The 22286-nt window shown below is 41.2% G+C and overlaps 2 protein-coding genes across 3 annotated transcripts in view; both read left to right on the forward strand.

The window, feature by feature from the left end:
* Positions 1 to 11353: 11353 nt before the first annotated feature.
* Positions 11354 to 13625, forward strand: LOC129725835 (uncharacterized). The gene is made up of 4 exons (XM_055682141.1): positions 11354 to 11536; positions 11688 to 11827; positions 11890 to 12700; positions 12757 to 13625. Exons 1-4 carry the CDS (start codon positions 11354 to 11356, stop codon positions 13567 to 13569), a joined length of 1947 nt encoding a protein of 648 aa, XP_055538116.1. The 3' UTR covers positions 13570 to 13625.
* Positions 13626 to 14164: 539 nt separating this feature from the next.
* Positions 14165 to 22286, forward strand: part of LOC129725380 (syndecan-like) — an 85885-nt gene continuing 77763 nt past the window's right edge. Inside the window, exon 1 of one of the 2 annotated variants that reach the window (XM_055681152.1) lies at positions 14165 to 15109. In XM_055681152.1, the coding sequence (XP_055537127.1) occupies positions 15017 to 15109 (93 nt within the window). In that variant the 5' untranslated portion in view covers positions 14165 to 15016. The remainder of the gene's footprint in view (positions 15110 to 22286) is intronic. The other variant, XM_055681153.1, reaches the window with a different exon arrangement.

Below are 22286 nucleotides of genomic sequence, written 5' to 3' on the forward strand. Positions count from 1 at the left end.
GAATCGACGCCGGATTTCGTCAAGCGTTGTCTGGTGATTCATGTGGCAGAACTTTTCGTGGACACTTGCTATGATGAGGTCCGTGACTGAATGTCGCTTGGTACGGATGTCTGGTACGTTCCTCGACATGAGCGCATTTATCTATGCAACCTTTCATTCGTAGCAGTCCATCTTCCGCTTAGAACGGACTGAGCTTGTACAGCGAACTACGCTTCGGTAAAGCGTTCCTCCACGGTATCGGCATAGGCTTCTGCAGCAAAGCTTTCTCTTCGGCGAACTCAGTATCTTGCACCGATTTTAGGATGAATAACTCCGCCTTTGACCGTTCCTCCTCTGCAGTGTGTTCGAACTTAGACTTAACGACAGGTCATCCTTCTCTAGGTCCCCACAGGAACTCAGGGCCACGGAACCAGCGACCGGTCTTTGCACGGACGAGTGCACATTCCACTTTTCCATTTTCTTCGAACCGCAGATAGGCGACTGCAGCGAAGCCGTTCTCCGACGCATCCACGAACACGTGCAACTGAATCGTATTCTGCTCTCCTGTGCTCGTCTTCAATCGGTAACACCTTGGTACGCTCACCGATTTCACTTGCGGAAGGATGCGCAACCGTGTCTGCCATTTCGCTAACTGCTCGCTCTTGATTGAATCGTCCCAGCCTACGCCACTTCGCCAAATTTCCTGCAGTAGTATTTTCAAGAACACAAGTAGATGCACCAGTAATCCCAGAGGATCGTAGATCGTCATCAGCGTGCTCAGAATTTGCCTTTTCGTTGGGACGATGTCACCTTGCAGTAGTTCATCGTTGATTCTTGGAGATAACCTGAAGGTGAACGTATCGGTCGCCGTACACCAGCGGTTCTCAACCCTTTTTTGTCCGCGTACCCCTTGGCGACATTTTCCAAATCAATTGTATCCCCTGGCTTGGAATGTTCTCGCAGAGTGGGAGAGAGTAGTGGTAGATCATGTTGTGGAAGTCTAGTTCAGGTTTCAAATTCAACTGTGATTTGTTTGATTGCTACAGTCATGTTTTAAGAGCAAGTTTGAACAACAAATAAAGTAATTTAAAAAAATTGCTTTGTCCGCCATTACTGATTCTCTTTTCGCGTACCCCCTGAAGGCTCTCGCGTACCCCAGGTTGAGGAACGCTGCCGTACATCATCACAAGTCGAGAACTTTCTCCGTCGCCATTACGTTTGAGAGATTCAAACTTTTCTCACCGGGACTCGCCTTCAACTCTAGCAGCACTCAACTCGACTTCGACAGCCAGTTTCGGATCTCGAAACCTGTTCCGCACATCTTTCGCCAACTGTATCGCTTCCTGTTCCATCTCTACACTTGAGAGCATGTCGTCGACATAATGCTCCTTCACTATCGCCTCTGCTGCCCTCGGGTATTGGTGCGCATTGTAGTTCTTAAAAGGCCGGTAAGCGGCAGAAGCGGGAACGACGCGCGAAGCGCGGCGACCGCATTGAGAAGCCGCAAGGGGCGAGTAGGCGGAGCAAGGGTGACGCGCTCATTTTCAAGACCGATGCGTCTAAGTACGCCGAAGTCTTGAAGGCCATGAGAGGCGAACCCAAGCTCAAAGACCTCGGCACGGACGTCAGGTCAATTCGTCGGTCACGCACCGGCGAGATGATCCTCGAACTCCGCAAAGAGGCGAAGGGCAAGGGCTGTGCCCACAGAACGGAAGGTCAACTTCAGGTAAATGATCGAACAGAAAGTGCACACAAAAAGGACTGAAAAATGACAATTGAATTTTCTGTGCTCTCGGGCAATATATATTTGTCGTGTACGTTTATGCCGCTTTGCCAGTGGTATAATGTGGCATAATTTATTCGATGTTTTTAATTGACGGTTATTTCAACAGTTTAACCCGTTTAATACAATCTATTACGTTCGATGCAAAAACGTTTTGGGTAAAAATTCGCAATTATTCACATTTGTGGAGTTTGTCATATTACAATAGTGTAACGAAGGTATTGTAATCGACAAATGTTGATTTGAAACACGAACAACAATCAATGTTATTGAAAAATCATGCGTTTTAAAACGTTAATGTTGCAATTCTTCCATCTACAATTGTACCATGTGTCATAGACGGCTATTTTTGAAAATTGTTAAAATTTAAAATGCAGCTCGTGAGTTTTTTTTTTTTTCAACTAATGAAAGTACTTTGAGTTTTTAAAAATCATGGCACAGATGGATTTTTTAACGCAAATTTTCAGAACATTTATAATGAATGAATCACATTTTTATTCGAAAATGAAATTTATAAACTATTTTCATCCTCTTATAAGATTATATTAAATGTTTTGTCGATTGAGTCTAGTCCATTCTGAAGAGTATAGATTTTCTTCTCATTGATGTGACATGCGACATGCCATTTAAACAAAAATAAGCTGAATAAGGTTAATTAAAATCAGGTTAGCTTCTAGAGCAACGAATAATGCGATTGTAAGAGGTACCGATTTCATTGTGCAGTCTTTTTTTTAAATCTGATAAAAATCTAATCGTGATTCGAAAAAATGCGCTCGAGCAGGCAGAAATCTGTAAAAACTGCACACATTTTGAGAAAGTCATAGGAAAAAAAAATGTAGTTAACCTTCCCGCATAATCAATAACCATAAAACGTGCCTAACAACTAGTTCGGGATATAGTTTCGACTGTATAGGGTATCGTTAAACCATATAGATTATCATCCGTTTATGGTTATTGATTATGCGAGATGGAGATTGAAAAAAACCGCACATACCTGCGAATCAAAACAAATCATCGTTTTGCTGACAAATCTGGTATCTTTGCTGACAACCGAAAGTGACAACCTTACAGAACACTAAAAAAGGATCCCAAGAGGTTCGTTTCAAGGGGTTTCGAAATGCGTCGTAACCTGAGAATACTCCGAAGTAATCAATGTCATTTTTTTCGAGTAATCAAAGGTAACCACCAACAATCAATGACAAATAAACTCAAGTACGAGTAGTAAAAATTTATTTGATTTTTTATTCACTTTTCGGGTTTCTTGCATGCATTTGAATGTCGTTCCATTTTGACATAAGAGCGCTTTTTAGATGGATGAGGGCCCAACTAACAAACCCCCGACTAAGGAGCAACCGGTAAGCGAATCACCATTGTATATCAATAGTGCCTTACCTCTAGCGTTCGTTCATATATGGAAACATTTGTATAATACATAACGCGCTCAGGGGAGAGGTGGAGGAAAGGTATCCAGCGAAGTGTTACACTGCATAAGACCACCATGCAAATTTGCGTTACTTAGTTGATGGGGGTTTTGAAAATTGCCAAATTTCACGTTACGTAATATACGAATATTCTTTGAGAGGACTCTAAACGAGATGGTAATTGGAGACTTGAAACAAAAGATGCGACTCTCACTTTATGTAACTCGTGTTAATAATCTGATTATTTTCACAGTTAAAAGGAGTAGATTACTGAAAAACAATAAAGGAACAGTTCTACAATCATCTATGCCGGTATCTGAGTCAGCTGTTTTGAAGAATGCTAGGGGCAAGACACTGTGTAACCCAATTGGTGATTAGTAATCCTAACAAAAAGAAACAACCGGTGTCATCTTGCAACCTGGATAGCTCAACCCAAGCGTGAAAGTCCTTCACTAGTTGGGCTACGAATTTAGTGCAACGAGCAAAATTCGATTGTATTCATTGTTTCTAAGTGTTTATCGTTGCATTTTCAGACACTCAAAACTCTTTGAAGTCATATTATCGTTGTTGTGATGTTGGTGTATAGAAACATAGTAAAACGGTATGTCAAAAGTACAACCGGCTATATTGCAAAAAAAAATGCCAAAGACTAAAGTTGTTCATTAAAACAACCGATGACCAAAATTCATCGCATCTTATAATATACTATTTCGATGTATTCAAATTATAAATTCGGTAAAGCAAAATAAAAAAACGCTTCCCCGCTCGTGCCTACTTGTTGATCAAACCGTTTCACCATGTCCTATACGCTATGGTTGGGAAGTTAATGTGATAAATAAATGATAGATATTAATATATATATAATATATATATATATATATATATATATATATATATATATATATATATATATATATATATATATATATATATATATATATATATATATATATATATATATATATATATATATATATATATATATATATATATATATATATATATATATATATATATATATATATATATATATACATCAACCATTACCGAAATATTTTTCATGAAATAAAGTTGTCAAGCCCCTAGAAATAATGTGTTTTCCTTCTTACAGATCACTCAAAATAATTTTCACATTATTGTTACGTGAAATTTCCTGTACTTTTTCATTTTCTGTCATTTTGCATGATTTATGTGATAAACTTAACATCTACGTGAAAATCACATGCATACTATATTTTATCACTAGTATCTACGTGAACTTGGCAACGTCAAACAGAATGTCATAGAAGAAGTATCGCGTGAACTCTCTATGTGAAAATACACAGAAATCAAAATGGCGAAGCTGTTGTCTAACTCAGTCTCTGACAATAAAATAGAATTTCTCGACGGCTTGCCAATAAGTGAGCTTTCGAAAAACCGTACGAATTTGACATCGAGCCTTGAGCTTACAGGTTTCACACATATTTAGTTCGTAATTCGAGGAGTTTCCTATACATAAACAATTGCAGCTTTACAATAGTAATCGCCGGCAAACGTCGTAATATTTGTCCGTTTTTATGTCGTTTGATTTATTTACGAATCGGCGATTTTGCATGGCCGTGCGATTTTTCAAGCAACATATTTCTATAATTTCTAAAAACTATTTGCCGTCTTTTAAGAATTGGGGAGACAGAATTTGGAAATTTTACGTTTTATCAAACGTAGTAGCTAGCAGATAATCGAATGCTTTCCATTTTACCGGTAGTTGAATTCTACGTGAAATTCACATAAAATGCATATGTCTGTTGTATAAGATTCATAAGATAAATCATCTCACCAGATCATGATGAACTCAGATGACAATCACGTAGAATCTACGTGAAAATGACAGTGGAAAATATTCACATAACTTTTCCGGTAATTATGACGTGAAAATTATTTTGAGTGATGCTTAGCAGTGTTAACCTGTAGTGTTTTCGCCGACAGATTTATACCAGTGTGTTTGATTGATTTCGATAAGAGTAGTATAAATTTTGTTTATTTTCCGTGTAAAAAGCGTTCTTTCCACCCCTAGGGAGCGCTGCAAAATTCACTGAGCACTTAGCAGTTTTCGTATCACAGATGACCTTCCGTTCTGTGGCTGTGCCTATAAAAAGACGGCCCAGGAAGTGCTAGGCGAGGAGGTTCAAATCCGAGCCCTCACTCCTGAAGTGACTCTCCAGCTTAAAAACCTGGACGAGATCACCGAAGGGTGCGACATAGCACAAGCCTTCGAACGAGAGTGTGGAGTGGTAGTGACCGCAGAGGCAGTTCGTCTCCGCAGGGGCCCGGCCGGCACCCAGGTTGCTACCATAAAGCTTCCACTAGCGGAGGGTAACAAGGCCCTGAAGAAGGCCACGTTGAAGGTGGGCTGGTCGGTCTGCCCTCTGGGCACCTTCCAACAGCCTGACGTTTGCTTCAGGTGCTTTGAGCGGGGGCATAAATCCTGGTCGTGCAAAGGGCCCGACAGGTCCAATTTATGCCGCCGCTGCGGTGGCGCAGGCCACAAGGCACGGGACTGCGGTGCACCTCCCAAGAGTCTGGTATGCACCGGTCAACGGGACGCCAAACACGCCATAGGAGGCCCCAAGTGTCCGGCTGCACGGCCGGCTACTAAGCCGCAGACCTGAGGGTGATACAGTCAAACCTGAACCACTGCTATGCGGCGCAGCAGTTGCTACACCAAGCGGCTGCTGAGTCGTTGTCGGACGTGGCCATCGTCTCGGACCCATACCGCATCCCAACCGGAAACGGTAACTGGGTATCGGACAAGTCTGGGAAGATGGCCATTTGCACGACAGGCAGGTCCCCGGTTTAGGAGATTGTGTCGACCTCCAGAGAGGGGTACGTTATAGCCAAAGTGGATGGAGTATTCTACTGCAGTTGCTATGCTCCGCCAAGTTGGTCTACTGAAACGTTCGCGCAGATGGTCGATCAAACAACCGTGGAACTGACGGGCCTATGGCCGTTGGTGGTTGCGGGTGACTTCAACGCTTGGGCTGTCGAGTGGGGAAGTCGCTGTACAAACCAAAGGGGCCAGGTCTTGTTGGAAGCTTTGGCAAAGCTCAACTTAGACTTGACAGTTGGTACAAAATGCACCGACAGTAGAAACGGTGCCGAATCGATTATCGATGTGACGTTCTGCAGCCCGGGACTGATCACGAACTGGAGGGTAGACGACAGCTACACGAATAGCGATCACCAATCGATCCGCTATAAGGTAGGCGTGCGGAAGCAAGCAGCGAGTAGGGCCAATATTCCATCCTTCTACGGCTGGAAAACATTGCATTTCGATGCAGATGTTTTTGGGCAGGCAATTAGATGGAAGCACGAAGGGGGTGAACTGCTCCCGGATGTGGACCATCTAAATTCGATGCTGTCATGGGCGTGCGACGCCACGATGCCTAGGTCTCGTCCGCCTAGAGAGGTGGGCCACCGACATACTGGTGGAGCGATACGATAGCAGGCCTGCGCAATGCATGCCTCCGTGCAAGACGGAGGATGCAACGCGCACGTTCCGACGAGCAAAGAGCGGAACGCGGTGTCGCATTCAGATCCGCTAAGGCAACGCCTAAGAGCGCAATCAGAGCCAGCAAACGAGCCTGTTTCGAACGACTCTGCGCCAGTGCCAATTTGAACCCGTGGGGTGACGCCTACAGGATCGTTATGAACAAGACTAGAGGTGCGCTAGCCCCGGCCGAACGATCACCAGCGATGCTAGAAACGATCATTCAGGGCCTCTTCCCAAGCCACGAACCAAGTCCCTGGCCTCCGGCTGACGAATCACCACCTACCGTGAGTGACGGCAGCCGTGCAGAGGCTGACGATGCGGTAAGGGTGACGGAAGATGAATTGATCGAGATCGCAAACTCCCTGAAGGTGGGCAAGGCTCCGGGACCAGACAGAATCCCGAACTTGGCCATCAAGACGGCCATCAAAGAAGCCCCCGGGTTGTTCAGGGCGGTTATGCAGAAATGCCTTGACGACTGCCTCTTCCCGGACGTGTGGAAGCGCCAGAGGCTGGTGCTGTTGCCGAAGGTTGGGAAACCACCAGGTGACCCATCGGCATACAGACCAATCTGCCTGCTGGACACGGCGGGCAAGGTGCTTGAGAGGGTAATCCTCAATAGACTGGTGAAATATACAGAAAGTGAAAACGGTCTATCAAGCAACCAGTTCGGTTTTCGAAAAGGTAGGTCCACGGTGGATGCAATTCTCTCCGTCACCAGAACGGCTGAGGTTGCAATCCAACGCAAGAGGTGGGGCATTCGTTACTGCGCGATCGTCACGCTTGACGTGAAGAACGCGTTTAACAGTGCCAGCTGGGACTCCATTGCCTTAGCGCTACAGAGTCTCAGAGTGCCGACGCCTTGTACAAGATTCTGGGCAACTACTTCCAGAATCGAGTGCTAGTGTGTAACACAAACGAGGGTCAGAAAAGCGTTCCGGTTACCGCAGGTGTACCGCAAGGTTTCATCCTGGGTCCGGTACTGTGGAACGCTATGTATGACGGCGTGTTAAAACTAACACTCCCTCCAGGGGTGGTGATCGTGGGCTTCGCCGACGACATAACTCTTGAGGTCTATGGCGAGTCTATTAGAGGGGTAGAGTTAAAGGCCGCGCTATCAATACGCGTAGTGGAAGACTGGATGCACTCCAGGAAACTGGAGCTAGCGCACCATAAGACTGGAGTTATTGTTGTAAATAACAGAAAGTCTGAGCAAGAGGCATCGATTAGTGCCGGTACATGCACTATCGCCTCAAAACGCTTGTTGAAGCTTCTGGGGGTTATGATCGACGACAAGCTCACGTTCGGGAGCCACGTCGATTATACCTGCAAGAAAGCTTCCATGGCTGTGGCAGCGCTATCTCGCATGATGGCAAACAGCTCGGCGGTCCGTAGCAGCAGGCGTAAAGTCCTTGCTGGCTAACCACGTCCATACTCAGGTATGGAGGACCAGTGTGGTCCAAGGTATTCAGTACCTCGTGCCATCGCGGCAAACTCGAGAGTACGTACAGGCTAATGTGCCTAAGGGTCGCGTGTGCATACCGAACAGTGTCGTACGAGGCGGTTTGCGTCCTGGCTGGCATGATGCCCATCAGCATCATCGTCAAAGAGGATGTAGAGTGCTTCGACCAACGCGACACGAGGGGTATTCGCAACACCATACGGTCATCCTCAATGGCCAGGTGGCAGCGGGAGTGGTCCAACACTACAAAAGGTAGATGGACACACCGACTCATTCCAGAGTTAGCATGCTGGATTAATAGGCGCCATGGGGAAGTAACCTTCCATCTGACACAGATCCTGTCAGGCCATGGCTGCTTTAGGCAGTACCTGCATAGGTTTGGGTACGCCGAGTCCCCTATGTGCCCCGCTTGTACGGGTGCGGAAGAAAGCGCAGAGCATGTGTTCTTCACATGCCCGCGCTTCGAGCGGATACGGTACAGATGCTGGCAATAAGTGGGATGGACACCACGCCAGAGAATATAGTGCGTAGGATGTGCGAAAATAGGGAAATCTGGGATGCGGTCATCACGGCAGCATCACAGATCGTTAGTATTTTGCAGGGCACCAATCGACGGGAAACCATCGACGTGCCCCAGTTAGTTAACGGTTAACTAACTGGCCTGTATAGACTGCTCTGCTACCCATAGAGGTAAGTGCGAAAAGCACGACGGGCCCTCTCCCTGAAGTAATGCCTAACGGCGGTCCCGGGGAGACCAAGGGCTTTAGCTGTTCAGCTTAGGTTGCTCAGCATGGGTAAAAGCAGGGCCGGTCCTAAACCACGTGGTCATAAAGAGAGGGACGGGGGGGGGGGGGGGTTGTCAAAAGACGACGAAGGACCACACAAGGGGTTGGGGGGTTAACTAAATGACCCGTGGTCTTCTTTCTTCACATATAATTTATTGTTGCCACCAAGTCAAGAATGAAGCTTTTGCATTTTAGAAATATACACTGTAAAAAAAAACGACACGCTACAGCCAAGTGAATTCCACTTACTTCTGTGCTAATAGATGAAACATTTCATATCTACGTGGAATCCACTTGCGTTTCAGTTTACAACACAAAATCAAGTGTCTTACACTTCGGTTTGCCATGTCGTAGAAACCAATATAGTTCGACATAATAGAATGGTTAGGTTCGTTTCTTGACATTCATATGTATTGAGCATTAGGGATTAGCGTGCGATTTATTTTCAGTGTTTAATAATCAAAATGTAAAAATTTAAGTGAATTTTTGGCGCTGCGGGCCGAGTATGTCGCTTCGAATGTCATTACTTTCGTAACATAAACATCTGGGTTGCGGTCTTGCTCACCGTTTCGCCATAGAAACCGCTGATCGCGCTGGTTCATCAAGATCTGGAGAAACATTTCTCGAATATCGCCTGTGATGGCGATGCGAAACTCTCAGAAGCCTAGCTTAATTTCACCCCGACAGACGGTACCGGTCATTTGAGTTCATCATGACCTGGTGAGATGGTTTTTCCTGTTAATCCTATAGCGAATTTTTTTTTCCACCAGCTCACCTCGTTTTGACCTGGAAGCGCACTAACTGCTGTCAAAACCAGTGCTGAGAATATTCACTGTCATGATATTCAAAAGCAGCGATTTTCAGCCGTCTTTATATTGATATTCATACTACTCATGCGACCGTTGATATTCATGATACCAAACAACCGATGAACACCGACAAGATAAACTTCAACACTCGTGTTGATATTTTGATCGTCAAGAATGAAAATCATATCAAAATAGTGAAAATCAAAATTAACCTTATTCGACCATTTATACTGTACTGGGCAGTGTACAGCGTCTGAACAGATTTGCACTACTTGGATTGATAATCACCGAAGCTTCTTTGAATATCATTACGAGGCCTATGATCTTCATTCCACTGTTCTGTCATTGAATATGAGAAACGATATTCATGCATCGTCGCAATGAACATAGGTTGCTGAGTTGCATCGGAGAATAAATGTGCTGACACCGAGATTAATTCAATTCATCTACTCATGAATAAACATTGATATTCTAAGGCAGCGGTTCTCAACCTTTCTTTGTCCGCGTACCCCTTGGCGATATTTTTCATATCAATTGTACCCCCTGGCTTGGAATGTTCTCGCAGAGAGGGAGAGTGGTAGTGGTAGATCATGTTGTGGAGGTCTAGATCAGGTTTTGAATTCAACTTGGTTTGTTTGATTGCTACAGTCATGTTTTAGGAGCAACATTGAAAAGAAAGTAAAGAATTATAAAGAAAAATTACTTTGTCCGCCATTACTGATTTTTCATTCGCGTACCCCCGAAGGCTTTCGAGTACCCCCAGGGGTACGCGTACCCCAGGTTGAAAACCGCTGTTCTAAGACACTAGTCAAAACCCTTCTTTATTCGCTCGATATTGACCCAGTTTTGACCTGGTGTGCTGCCCGAAGCGCACTGCAAAATTTGTCAGCTTTAACCCACGACCGCACATGCTTAGTTCGTAAACAATTATCTGGCATCATTATTCCTCGGCAGTTTTGCCCGCACACAGTGGAATAAAGAAATTCGCTATTATACAGTATGACATATGCATTTCATGTGAGTTGCACGTAGAATTCTACTAGCGGTAAAGTGAAAAGCATTTGATTATCTGGTAGCTAATACTTTTCATCAAAGATGACTAGACCAAGATACCTGACATACAGTTTTTTTTTTCATACTATTCGTCCAATGAGTATAAAAGAGAGGTGAGGAGAAAACCTACTAACACTTGCACGCGCCCCTCTGCTTGCCCCCTTCTGCCCAGAGATGATGCCAAATAGTGACGTAGCTATTTGAGTTTACCATTGAGTTCGTCTAGTTGTTTACATTTGAAGCATTTACTAATACTAGGAAAATGCACTCTCCTCCTCACCTCTCTTTTATGCTCATTGCTATTCGTCCACGACACATTTACAGCGGTTAGTGTTGCCATCTGATTACTTAATGCGCATTAAATTGGTTAGTAGCAAAATCGATTTGTCGTGCATTATTTGCCGGATGAAAATGAAGACTAGATGGCAGCACCATAGAAGGATATTGAAAATTAGATGGCCGCACCGTGCAAGGATATTGAAAATTAGAGGATATTGAAAATTAGATTACGTGACCATACAAGGGTATTAAAAAAATGATTCACCTTTCGCCACCTCATCATCAAATTACCATTATACAAGTTAGTTCGACTTTCGTTACCGCACAGCGACAATCGTGTCCGCTGGATACTGCGAAAGTCAGGAATCTGGTTCTAGTTATCTTTGATGTTAGAGAATCGCAAAGACATGCTCGTTTGGTGTTGACAGTTGCCCTAACGGTGAGTGTCTTGGAGATTCTCTAACATACAGGTTCCCTAATGACTATACATACACTCTAGTTCACTAGTGTGCGTAGGTGAAAAGTCATTTATTTCTAAAGGGAACTCTAATGCTTTGCTAAAACGTTTTTTTTTCAATCCAAATGAACAGAATCAAATATGGCAACCCTGGAGGCGGGATCAGTTCACATGTTTCAATGCAGCCACCATGGGAGTTAAATATTTACAAACATTTATGCGTACAAAAGTACCCGGAGGTTATAAAAAAGTGGATATCGAGAAAGAAATTCGGTAAAGTAACAGTATACTTTCATAAACAGTCAAAAAAATACTAATCTTATTTTCACGAATAGAAAACAACAGGGACACCCGGTTATAGCGATCGACCTAAAATCGTTCTGCGGTGTGATCAGCGAAAGTGATCTTCCCGGACTGCTGTGTGGAGGCCGGTACGAAGCAGTATACCGTCAGTTGGATCGATTTTTCGGTAAACTAGCAGACCTCGGTGTCGAGTTAGCATTTTTTAATGATGGCCCAATACAGCAAACGAAGTTCAACACCTGGCAAAGAAAGCAAACGGAAAAGTACAAAAACAGCATCGAGATCATGGATGCCGTCGATAGTAACGCTTTCGATGTGAACTCGTTAGTTAAAAAGTTTCGAAACAGTATTCCAGCCAATACTCGGTATTCGTTACAGAATATCGCGCAAAAGTATGGCACTTACAAATTGTCCATCGAGAACGAATGCGACAAAGATCTGGCTGCCTACGCAACATCGATGCGAGCTATGGCCGTCATCACTAGTGATACAGATTTTCTTATTTATCAGGGTCCCTGGCGAGTCTGGGTTTTCGAAAGTATGGATATAGCAAGATATACAGTTTATGAATACAGCAAAACTAGTTTGCTCCAATACCTCGGATTAAGGGTTCAACAATTGCCTCTGCTAGCGACGCTATCCGGCAACGACATCATAAACTATGACATAGTTAAACCATTTCATATACGGTTAGGACAACCGAAGCAAAAGTTTCGCAATGTAGCTGAATTCATCCGGTCACGACCGAACGCGTCTGTAGACGAGTTGACAAGACAAGTTTTTAAATCAAAAAGCTTGGATCTCAAAAATCGTTTCCAGGAGAGTCTTGATTCATACAAAATTGTAGGTATTATAACCTATGCACTTATAAATCATGCTTACTCAACGTTCTCTTTTAGGATTCACTGGACTTCAACGCGAATTCTAATCAAGATGAAACACTGGCAATGTTGTTATCTCAGAACCACGAATTCGGCTATCAGTTATGGACAAACAAACCTTTCGAGCTAACAACCTATTTTATAGATCTCCGCAGTGAGAACAGAGGCTTCAAATTTGCTCAACTTCTGTTCCAAATGTATGAACGGCTCGCCGGTATTATACTATGGAATAAACCAGATGCTCGAGAATTCACACTAATCGTTAAACTGAGCCACAAAGCCCCCTATAGCAAGGAAATGCGTCGTGTGAAACGGCCAGAGAAAATTAAACCTCCCACGCTCGTGGATCTGCTGTCCAAGGATCAACTGGTGCAGAACGCCACACGGGACATAAAGCTTAAACTGTTTGTATGGGTTGTAACGAAAAACATGGACTTCCAGCGTTTTCAGTCGGTACCCCAAAAGCTATGGGTAACCGTTGCCACCTTATACTACCTTGTCAAGAACAAAATTCTCAAGCTCTTCGAAGCGGATCTTTTCTTGCTCGTTTGCCACCGAGTTTCATCCGAATCGTATGATCCAGGAGAAGTTGTATATCCAAGCCGTTTAAAGGCTCGACCATTCCGGATTGCATTTGTTTTCACTGAAGTGTACAAACATTTCCTGGCAGCCCTTGAACGACTCGGCTTACATCGCGAGCATGCAGACGCGTATCTTCGCTTCGATGGTCCACTTTTCCACGGGCTTTACGACGACTACCGTAGTTCAAAGAAGTTTTTCGAGGAAATCGATCAATGGAGACTCTACAAATCTATCGTTGGTGCTCGATAATTTGTTGTTTTAATTGGTAATAAGTTTTCGATGTAATAAAAAAACTGTTAATTAAAAACTATGCAATTTCCTTTTTTGAATGAAAGCGATTACCTTATTTTCTTATGAACGAAATAAATCCTAGAAAAGCGGGACAAAATAAAAAATCTAGCTGTAACTTCGCGTAATCGATAAATGCATGTAAAAATTCAAAAATCTTGGATCTGATATATCCGATAATCATACCGGACACAATTATAATAGCGTGTCATTTCATGGCATGTAAATTATTTTGGAACAAGAATGTATATTTTTAAACGCGAATTTTGCGTGTCAACTTATTTAAAACTGTCCAGCAAACCTTTTTTTTTAACCTCGGCTAACCTAATTTAGGTTACCTAAAGCTTAATAAGCTGATGCTCAGCTTAATTAATTCCATTCAATTATCACTGCCGTACCTTTTCAATATAAATAATCAGTTCGAAACTCCCCGCATGCAAGAGCTGCTACTGTTCCAGCCTCAGCTGTCAACGTTGAAAGCCACAGTCGACCCTGCGCATTTCACGACCCGTCCCACTGCGGGAGTGTGAGAGAGCGACACACCGTAGCTGACGGAGAGTTTCGGAAGACATTTTGAAAGCGCAAGTCGCAAGAATTTCTTGTGTGGTGATTTTCATTGATCATCATAGAAGAGTGCCGAACGTGCGAAGGAGGAGTGTTGTGCGAACAAGTTAGAGCTCTAGCAAACGAAAAGAGGACACACCGTGCAGTGTTTATCGCCCAGAGTGACCATTTCCGCTGGTATCCGATCGCTGACCGTCCGAATGTGGCCCGGGAAGGTGTAGTTAGTGCTTTGCGAGTGGCCAAATATCCGTGTGCGAACCGTCGTCGTCCGTTCGTTTCGAGCGTGAAAATTGTGAAAGATTTACGTTCCTTTCTCTCTCTCGCACGCTTGCTCCGTGTCGGTGTATCACACCTCGCATACATACATTCACTTGATTCCCTCCGCGCGTACGCGCTGTCCGCCAGGCCAGCAGCTCTCTCGCCCCCGCGTCTGTTCCGCTGGTGTTTTATTTTACTTCGAACCCGATATTCATTCGTGGTGTGGTCTCCTGTTGTGCTGAGTGAGCGCAGTATGTGTACGATGTGTGCCTGTGTGTAGTGGTGCTGCCGTTCAGGGCACGGAAAGGAAAATAATATACATCGGAGTTGGAATCCGACCAGCAGAATCAGCAAGAAAAAAAATATAAAACCAAATTACTTCAAAAGATATTGAGGAATTTGTGGTGGCGAAAGTTGTAAGGTGATTTTTATACGGTGCAATCAGGTGCGAAGCGTAGTGTCAAGAAAATTGGGTTTGCTGCTAAACCTTAACGAAGGACAGGAACTGAACAACAGCGCAGGAAGTCGCCCCAGGAAGAGCAGCTGAAAAGTTCAATTCAATCAGTGAAGGTGGAGGAGGTGCAGGATGTATCTCAAAAGAATCTACATATCGACTACACTGTTGGCGTGTTTTATGCTGACAGCGCCGTGGTCCGCCGCCCTCGCTCAGGATGAACAGGTATTTCACTAGAATTTAATTATCTAATACGGGATGTTTGAGTTTTGATCTGAAATCTTTCGTGTATACCACATTCGAATCGAGCGATCGGGAAAAACCTGGCTGGAAGAGACAGAGAACAAGCATAGACCTAACCGAGAAAACCGAGAATCATCAAGAAGAAGAATGCCAGAGACAGAATATTATGAATCGTTGCTTATTTTTTTATTCAATGTTGCCAGTTTTATGAGTTTATGATATCCGTGTCTGCTGCGGTGTATTGTCTGTTTCGGTGCCGGAGGCTCTGCTCAGTCGCTAATGATGTCACACGCCTTCGGTTTTTGGCTTGCTATATAACATGCCTACTAGAGCTAGGAGGAGTGTGCGGTATCATTAGTATTAACTTTATTATCGACTCAAGTATTGCCCCGGAGGCGGGCAACGGATTGCTCGGTCCCCGCATGCTAGTGTACATACATATTTGCAGAAGGTCGAGCTCGCCACTCTCGGGCGCTGTTTACATTTCGACCGATATCGCGTGTGTTGGCGAGGGACTAAGCGGTGTCATATTTTGACCCAGGGAAAAGTGGGTTTTGCATGCCTCGTGTGGTTTGCAGTAAGCTGGTTATATCCGCATGGTAGAGGAATAATATCGGTTTCAGAATAGCAAAATTGGCCAGGAGGAATGTTATCGTGTATCGTTTTTCTTCCTTCTATGATCCTATGGTACTAATCAGTTAATCGATTGCAAAGTTCGTCGAAAAAGTAAGACAAAAATAAAATATTTCAGACATTAACATGTTAAACCTAGAAGATATTAATAAACATGTTTCATAAAATTTTTGGCCCAAGGGTATTGAAAATGGTTCAAGCTAAAAATCCTATTCCATACACTTGAGAACCCTCCAATACGACCGACAATTTATAGTTCAAAAAATTACTCCACTATCATAAAAATTCAATCGGCAATTCATGATTGCTTTCGATAAGTCTTAATATTTCAAAACTTCAAAACCAATTTTCTCAGAGCCTTTAAGTATAAGCTAATGGTAGTAATGTTTTTAACCACAACAGCTCATGAGCTGGGATTCATGGAATATAAACCGCACATAAATGAACAATAATGGCGAGAAATCAAATTCAATCCAAATTTATAATCCAGTTCATTTTTAATAGACCTTTCCATGACTCTAGCCTAAGCCCAGTTCACCCAAAATGATTGCAAAGCGCATGAAGATTTATTTTCGCATTATTTAAATGCCCGGGGCATTTTCCCCTTTTAGTTTAAAATCGTATTTTGACTATAGACTTCCGAAAATTATAAATACATCTTCTTTCTTGAATAAAACAAAAAATACAGGATTTTTCGGGTCATTTTATTCTGAAATATAGATAATAAGTGTTTTCTTTCCAGTTTCAATTCAAGTTGGGATTATTTTTCGTAGGATACGCGAGTTCTCTAACTTTTCTCTTAACACTACTCATAAGCTTTTGCACAGTGTGTTCTCCGACCATTTTTACCACTTCAAGCCAATCTTTTTTAAATTTTTCAACATTGTCCGCTGCTTTGACATATTTCCTCAGCTTTGCCTTGGTCAAAGCCCAAAAAGTTTCAATAGGGCGAATTTCAGGGCAGTTTGGAGGATTCGTCTCCTCTGGGACACATGTGACATTATTTGTTTTATACCACCCTAGTGCGTCCTTAGAGTAATGGCAGGAAGCAAGATCGGGCCAAAAGATTGGAAGATTGTTATGCTGCTTAACCATGGGTAACAACGTTTTCTGCAAACACTCTTTCACGTAAATTTTACCATTCATTGTGTCATTCGTAATGAATGGACGAGATATTTTCCCACATTCACAAATGGCCTGCCAAACCATTACCTTCTTGCCGAATTTTTCGGTGTGAATGGCTTTCACTGGTCCAGGGACATCCTTTCCCTTCGGTGATGTATAAAATTGCGGTCCTGGCAGAGTCTTATAGTCCAGTTTTATGTAGGTTTCGTCATCCATGATAACACACCCCATTTTTTTGTCAGAAGTTTGTCATAAAGCTTCCGAGCTCTCGGTTTCACAGATTCAGCTTGTTTTGGATTTCGTTTTGGCTGCTTCTGCTTCCGACGGGTCTGCAGACCCATTCTTCCCTTGGCACGCATAACGTTACTAGCCGAGGTTCCAAGCTTTCTCGCCACATCTCGTACTGATACTGAAGGATGCCGCTTGTAGTATTCCTTAACCTTTTTGTCCATTGCGGGATCAACAGGCCCGGGTTTTCTACCACGTCTTGGGGCATCAGTAAATGTGCACTCTTCACAATACTTCCGCAATGCGGTTTGAACTGCTCCGACACTTATACCTTCTTCTCTGGCTAGTTTTCTTATAGAAAGACCACTACGGTGCCCCATTTTTGCACAATTCGCTTTCTTTGCTCGGGAGAAAGGCCACGCATTTTCAAAATTTCGCACTAAATGTTAGAAAAAATGACAGCATCTGTTTCTTTTGGATGTAAACAACAGGGCGTAGCCAACGTTTGGTTGAATAATGCACGTTATTTGAAATGACGGTTGATCGCAAGTGTATTTATAATTATCGGAACGGTCTACAGTCATAATTTAGTAGTAATCCAGAGCTAATTCAGATGCTTCGATATAAATCCATAGAAAAAGACCTTATCTCTAATCCCCAAGCTTCATTTTATTTCCTATATGAAGTCCACTTAACACTTAAAAGTAAGGTGAATTTTGAAATGTTCTAAAACCTTTAATCAATTTTCGTAACTTTACTTTGCATCATACATATTTAGCCGTAGTTAACCGATATCAATACTCTCTATAGCAAAGTTTAAAACGAGTGGAATTTCGTTTTAATTTTCAATTATTTTCGATTGATATATGGTTTAAAATGTATGTTTTTATGTTCTGCGCATTCCAAACTAGTTCTACCAGCTTTGTGTATGTTTCACAATGTAGAATTTGTGTCGCACTGATAAGAAAACATAAAAAAGCTCTAACTACGGAGAAATTATTGAGCCTTCGCTGATAAATTATTCTCTTTAAAAATCTCTTGATTTCGTACTAGAAAGTTCAATGCGTACAATGTTTCATAAACATGGCTATTTTGAGCTGCTAATAACAACAGGACTACCAAATTAAATTTGTCTCAATAAGTTTCTGAGAATTCTCGGTGAAAAAGAGCTGTGGCAAACCAAGATTCTTTTGGATGCAGGACTACGTCTTTGTTTTTAAACTAAAGTTCATTCTGAAAAATTAAAAATGAAAAATGTTCGGTTAGATTTCAAACATAACTCCAACAGTATAACCCCTGGGTATTGTGCCGTGTCGAATGAATGTTGTGTGATAACAATAACCAATATGTTGAATAGAAAAATTGCTGGATCACTATTATTCAATCACTCAGTGGTTCAAAATTGAACATATCATATGCGAGCGTGCCTAGCACAGACGACATGAACAGACACCAGTGTTGCTAGATTTTTTTTTTTTTTTGAAAAATCTGTACCTGTAAAATTTGTATAATAGGATAACTTTTGCTAACCTTAAACAAATTGCGGAAGTTTTTCATTTAGTTCATAACTTTCTAGATAAATCTGTACCTGTGGCAACACTGATGTACACCATTCACTATGATATTCTCTATAGCAACATCATATGACTTTCCGTCCCAACAGGTCATTCAATGTTTGCTTCCATGAACTTAAACTTTCTTTAACAATTTGCTAACTTGCTGTTAGAATCTAATAAAAACTGATGTCTTCAAAGAAAATATATTGGTGGAACAAGGCGTCGCTGGTCTGTCTTTACAGCGGTACACGATGTGCAATCAGGCGGCAATGACTTGTATGAAAAAGATTCGCTTAAGAGTGGGCCTCAAAAGTTTCGTTTTCTCGGAGAGAGTACCCATGCAAAATTTTAGCACAGTCGAACTTCGGAAACACGTGCTTTACAAAGTGGTCAAGTTTCATTTTTTCGACTAATGAAAAAAGTACAGAAAATTGTAGATTAGATTTCATCTTAGAAATACGTGTAACATTATGGTCTGGTGTTATTACGAGAAAAAATTGAAACAATCGGTTTTTTGAGACTTAAAAACTTTGACTTTGAGATTTTGGGCTAGAAATCTTCCCTATCTCAAAAATTTCAGAGTCCAAGAAAGTCGATTTTTTCGATTTTTTTTTTTCGAGGTAACACCAGATCTCAACTCTGTAACATTTTTAACTAAAAATCCATACGTTTCATGACTTTAAAAAGCAGGTTTGTTAATGTATAACAGCTTTGCCAAAGACAGTAAAAAGCTAGGATTTTCTTAAAAATGCTATAACTGTTGAAAGATGAGTATGTCGAATTAAATTTTGAAAATCATTTTCTCTTCCAACACTTCCAGTGTACCGCCGCTAAGTGGAATTCAATTGACCTAGAATTAGTTTATGATTGTTTGGGGTCACAAAAAGAACCAAAATAATTTGATTCTGGAAAATCGAATACTTTACCCCAGCCTAATGCACATGCTCGATTGTGTTATCTAAATTTTACCCAACTTCAAATAAATTTATAGTTTGATCTGCCGCTACTGTTACAACAAAAAACTGGTACAGAATTTTCTCCGTTTTGGATCCGAACAAGTACCGAAATATAATTGCACGTCGTCAGCAAACAGTATCATTCATCCTTTTAGCACGTTCGGTAGATCATTAATACATAATGAAAATAATAAAGGTCCAAGGACAGAGCCTTGGGGAACAACTGACAAAATGTTAACTTGACTTGAAAGCTTACCGTCGCTTACAACGACTTGAGTTCTTTGATCCAGGTACGATTCTTTAAGCGTCAATGCAGCTCGAAAGAATACCTTTACGATTTGTTCGAAATTACGCGATCTTCTTTTACGTGATTTTTCCAAAATACGCGATTCTTTTTTTTGCGCACCCCCCTCAGATCCCAGATTTATGCTTCCATTTATGTCCCGCGATGGAACATCGAACATCTGGTCACTTTACCTTGATCTAAATGAACACACTCAGTCTTATAAACAGGTATTGCCAGGAAAAATGATACAGAAATGTTAGTACTTAGAAGCCAAGTCGAAAAAGTGAATGCTAATTGACTACCTTCGAGGAAATTTACGCTAAATGATACATGTTCGACTTAGTAAACTGAGTACACTAAAGCGTTTTTCGTGTTGAAAATTCACTAATTTGGCCTAACCTTTTCATATTTTTTCATGAAAGGTGGAAGTGACACTACTATACGCGCCTGGAAATACGCGAAAATTTAATCGACCATTTTAGATTTGAATGAAACTTTGCACACGTATTTGGCTTAGCAAACTGAGCATTTTTCACAGATGGAGAGATTTTTTACACCCATGAGTTACATTCTAAAAGAGCGTATGCCTTTTGGCATAGGTTTTATTCGAGGCATTGTAGCCCAGAAACCGTTGGTTGTATAGAAAAACTGTCTGAGAATGAGTTGTAGGGAATTAAAAATGCACCATCAAAAATATACACCATACAAAAGAATTTTTTTTGACCAAAAAAAATTAAAAATAAACAATAAATTTCAATTTAAAAAAAAAGAGTTGAATTTTTTTTTTAAAGAAACTTGACGTTAATACACAATTTTTAAAAAAAAGTTCAGGATGGAGAAATGAAAAATAATTTTTTTATGGTAGATTGATATTTTTATAAAAATTCTAATTTGAACATTTTTCAAATAATTTGTATTCTGATGATTTTAAAAGATGCAGAGAATCATTTTGAATCAAAAAGCTCTTGGTAGTAAACATTCTAAAGGCATTGGTTTTCGAGTTATTTTGAATTTAAGCTCGAAAAATTATTAATACTTCGGAAAATACACGTTTTTTTTTAATTTGTCCCTGGTTCTCCAGCAAAAACCATACGTTCATTGGAATGCTTGATCAAAAATATACAATTCATTCTTTGACAACAAAACGATTGGGCGAACGGTTCTCAAGAAAAGAGTTAAATGTTTTAAGTGATATAAATATATATAAGAATCAAATATTTATTTTCGTGTTTTATTATCTTAGGAATATATTTTTTTATTACATAGATACTTTACAAAACTAGTTTCACCTTATATTTTATATACATCATAAGAAAATGATTTGTCATCTTTTGAAAACAGCTTCGTTTGTATCTTATTTTCTGAAATCGGAACAAAAGAGTTATACTTTTGTGTGGCAGCTATTATTATAGATTTTTGAAAATGTTGCTCCATTCTGTTACTCCTTGTTCATATTCTTCATATGATACCCAACTGAATGACATTTTTGATGAATTTTTATTACTTTCATGATTAGACCAATCATACAATTCTTTTTGCTTGTAATGGGATGTTCATGTTCATGGGCCTTTACTATGAGAAGTCGCAAAAAATGCCACTCTGCATCGACGTTATATTTTGTTTTGAACTTGCAAAGACTTGCAAAGTTTTTTCTATTTTTGTATTGTGAGGCAGCTCCATCAGACATCAATATCGCTTTTTTCAACTGTTTTTTTTTAACTCATTAATTTGGCAATGAACACCTGAACCGCAACAGTATCATGATGGAGTACTTCCGATATTATGATGAAGCTGATATTCTTAAGTGTTCCAGATTCTGAATAGTAAACAACGTAGGGATGAATGGTGGCTTGACTATTATTCCAATAACTACACGAATCACAAATTGATAGAGACGTATTAAAATGAGCTTGACTGTTCAACATTTTTAATTTTTGCAATAACGTTTTCGTTTAATTTGCGTAAGCTTGATGAGCACCGATGATCAGGAAAGGGTTTATAGCATTTGGGCTTGGTGTATTCCATTTTCACTTTATTCATCTTCACAAAATGCAAACTGTTACTAACACTTCTGGAGTAGTGCAATCGTATTTATATACGAAAACAGATATTATAGGTAACCCAGTAGTTATTGGTTGCGTACTTTACAAACAGTTATTATTAGTAAACAAGTAGGTAGTGTTGCACGACAAACATATTTTTTTATAAAACATTCGGCAAGGGGGAACGTGTAGGTAGGCTAAGGTTTAGCGCTTGAGTTATTTATCCAATCGTTTTGTTGTCAAAGAATGAATTGTATATTTTTGATCAAGCATTCCAATGAACGTATGGTTTTTTCTTGAGAACCATGGACAAATTAAGAAAAACGTGTATTT

The sequence above is a fragment of the Wyeomyia smithii genome, chromosome 2 (assembly GCF_029784165.1).
Source record: "Wyeomyia smithii strain HCP4-BCI-WySm-NY-G18 chromosome 2, ASM2978416v1, whole genome shotgun sequence".
In the NCBI taxonomy this organism is placed as follows: Eukaryota; Metazoa; Arthropoda; class Insecta; order Diptera; family Culicidae; genus Wyeomyia; species Wyeomyia smithii.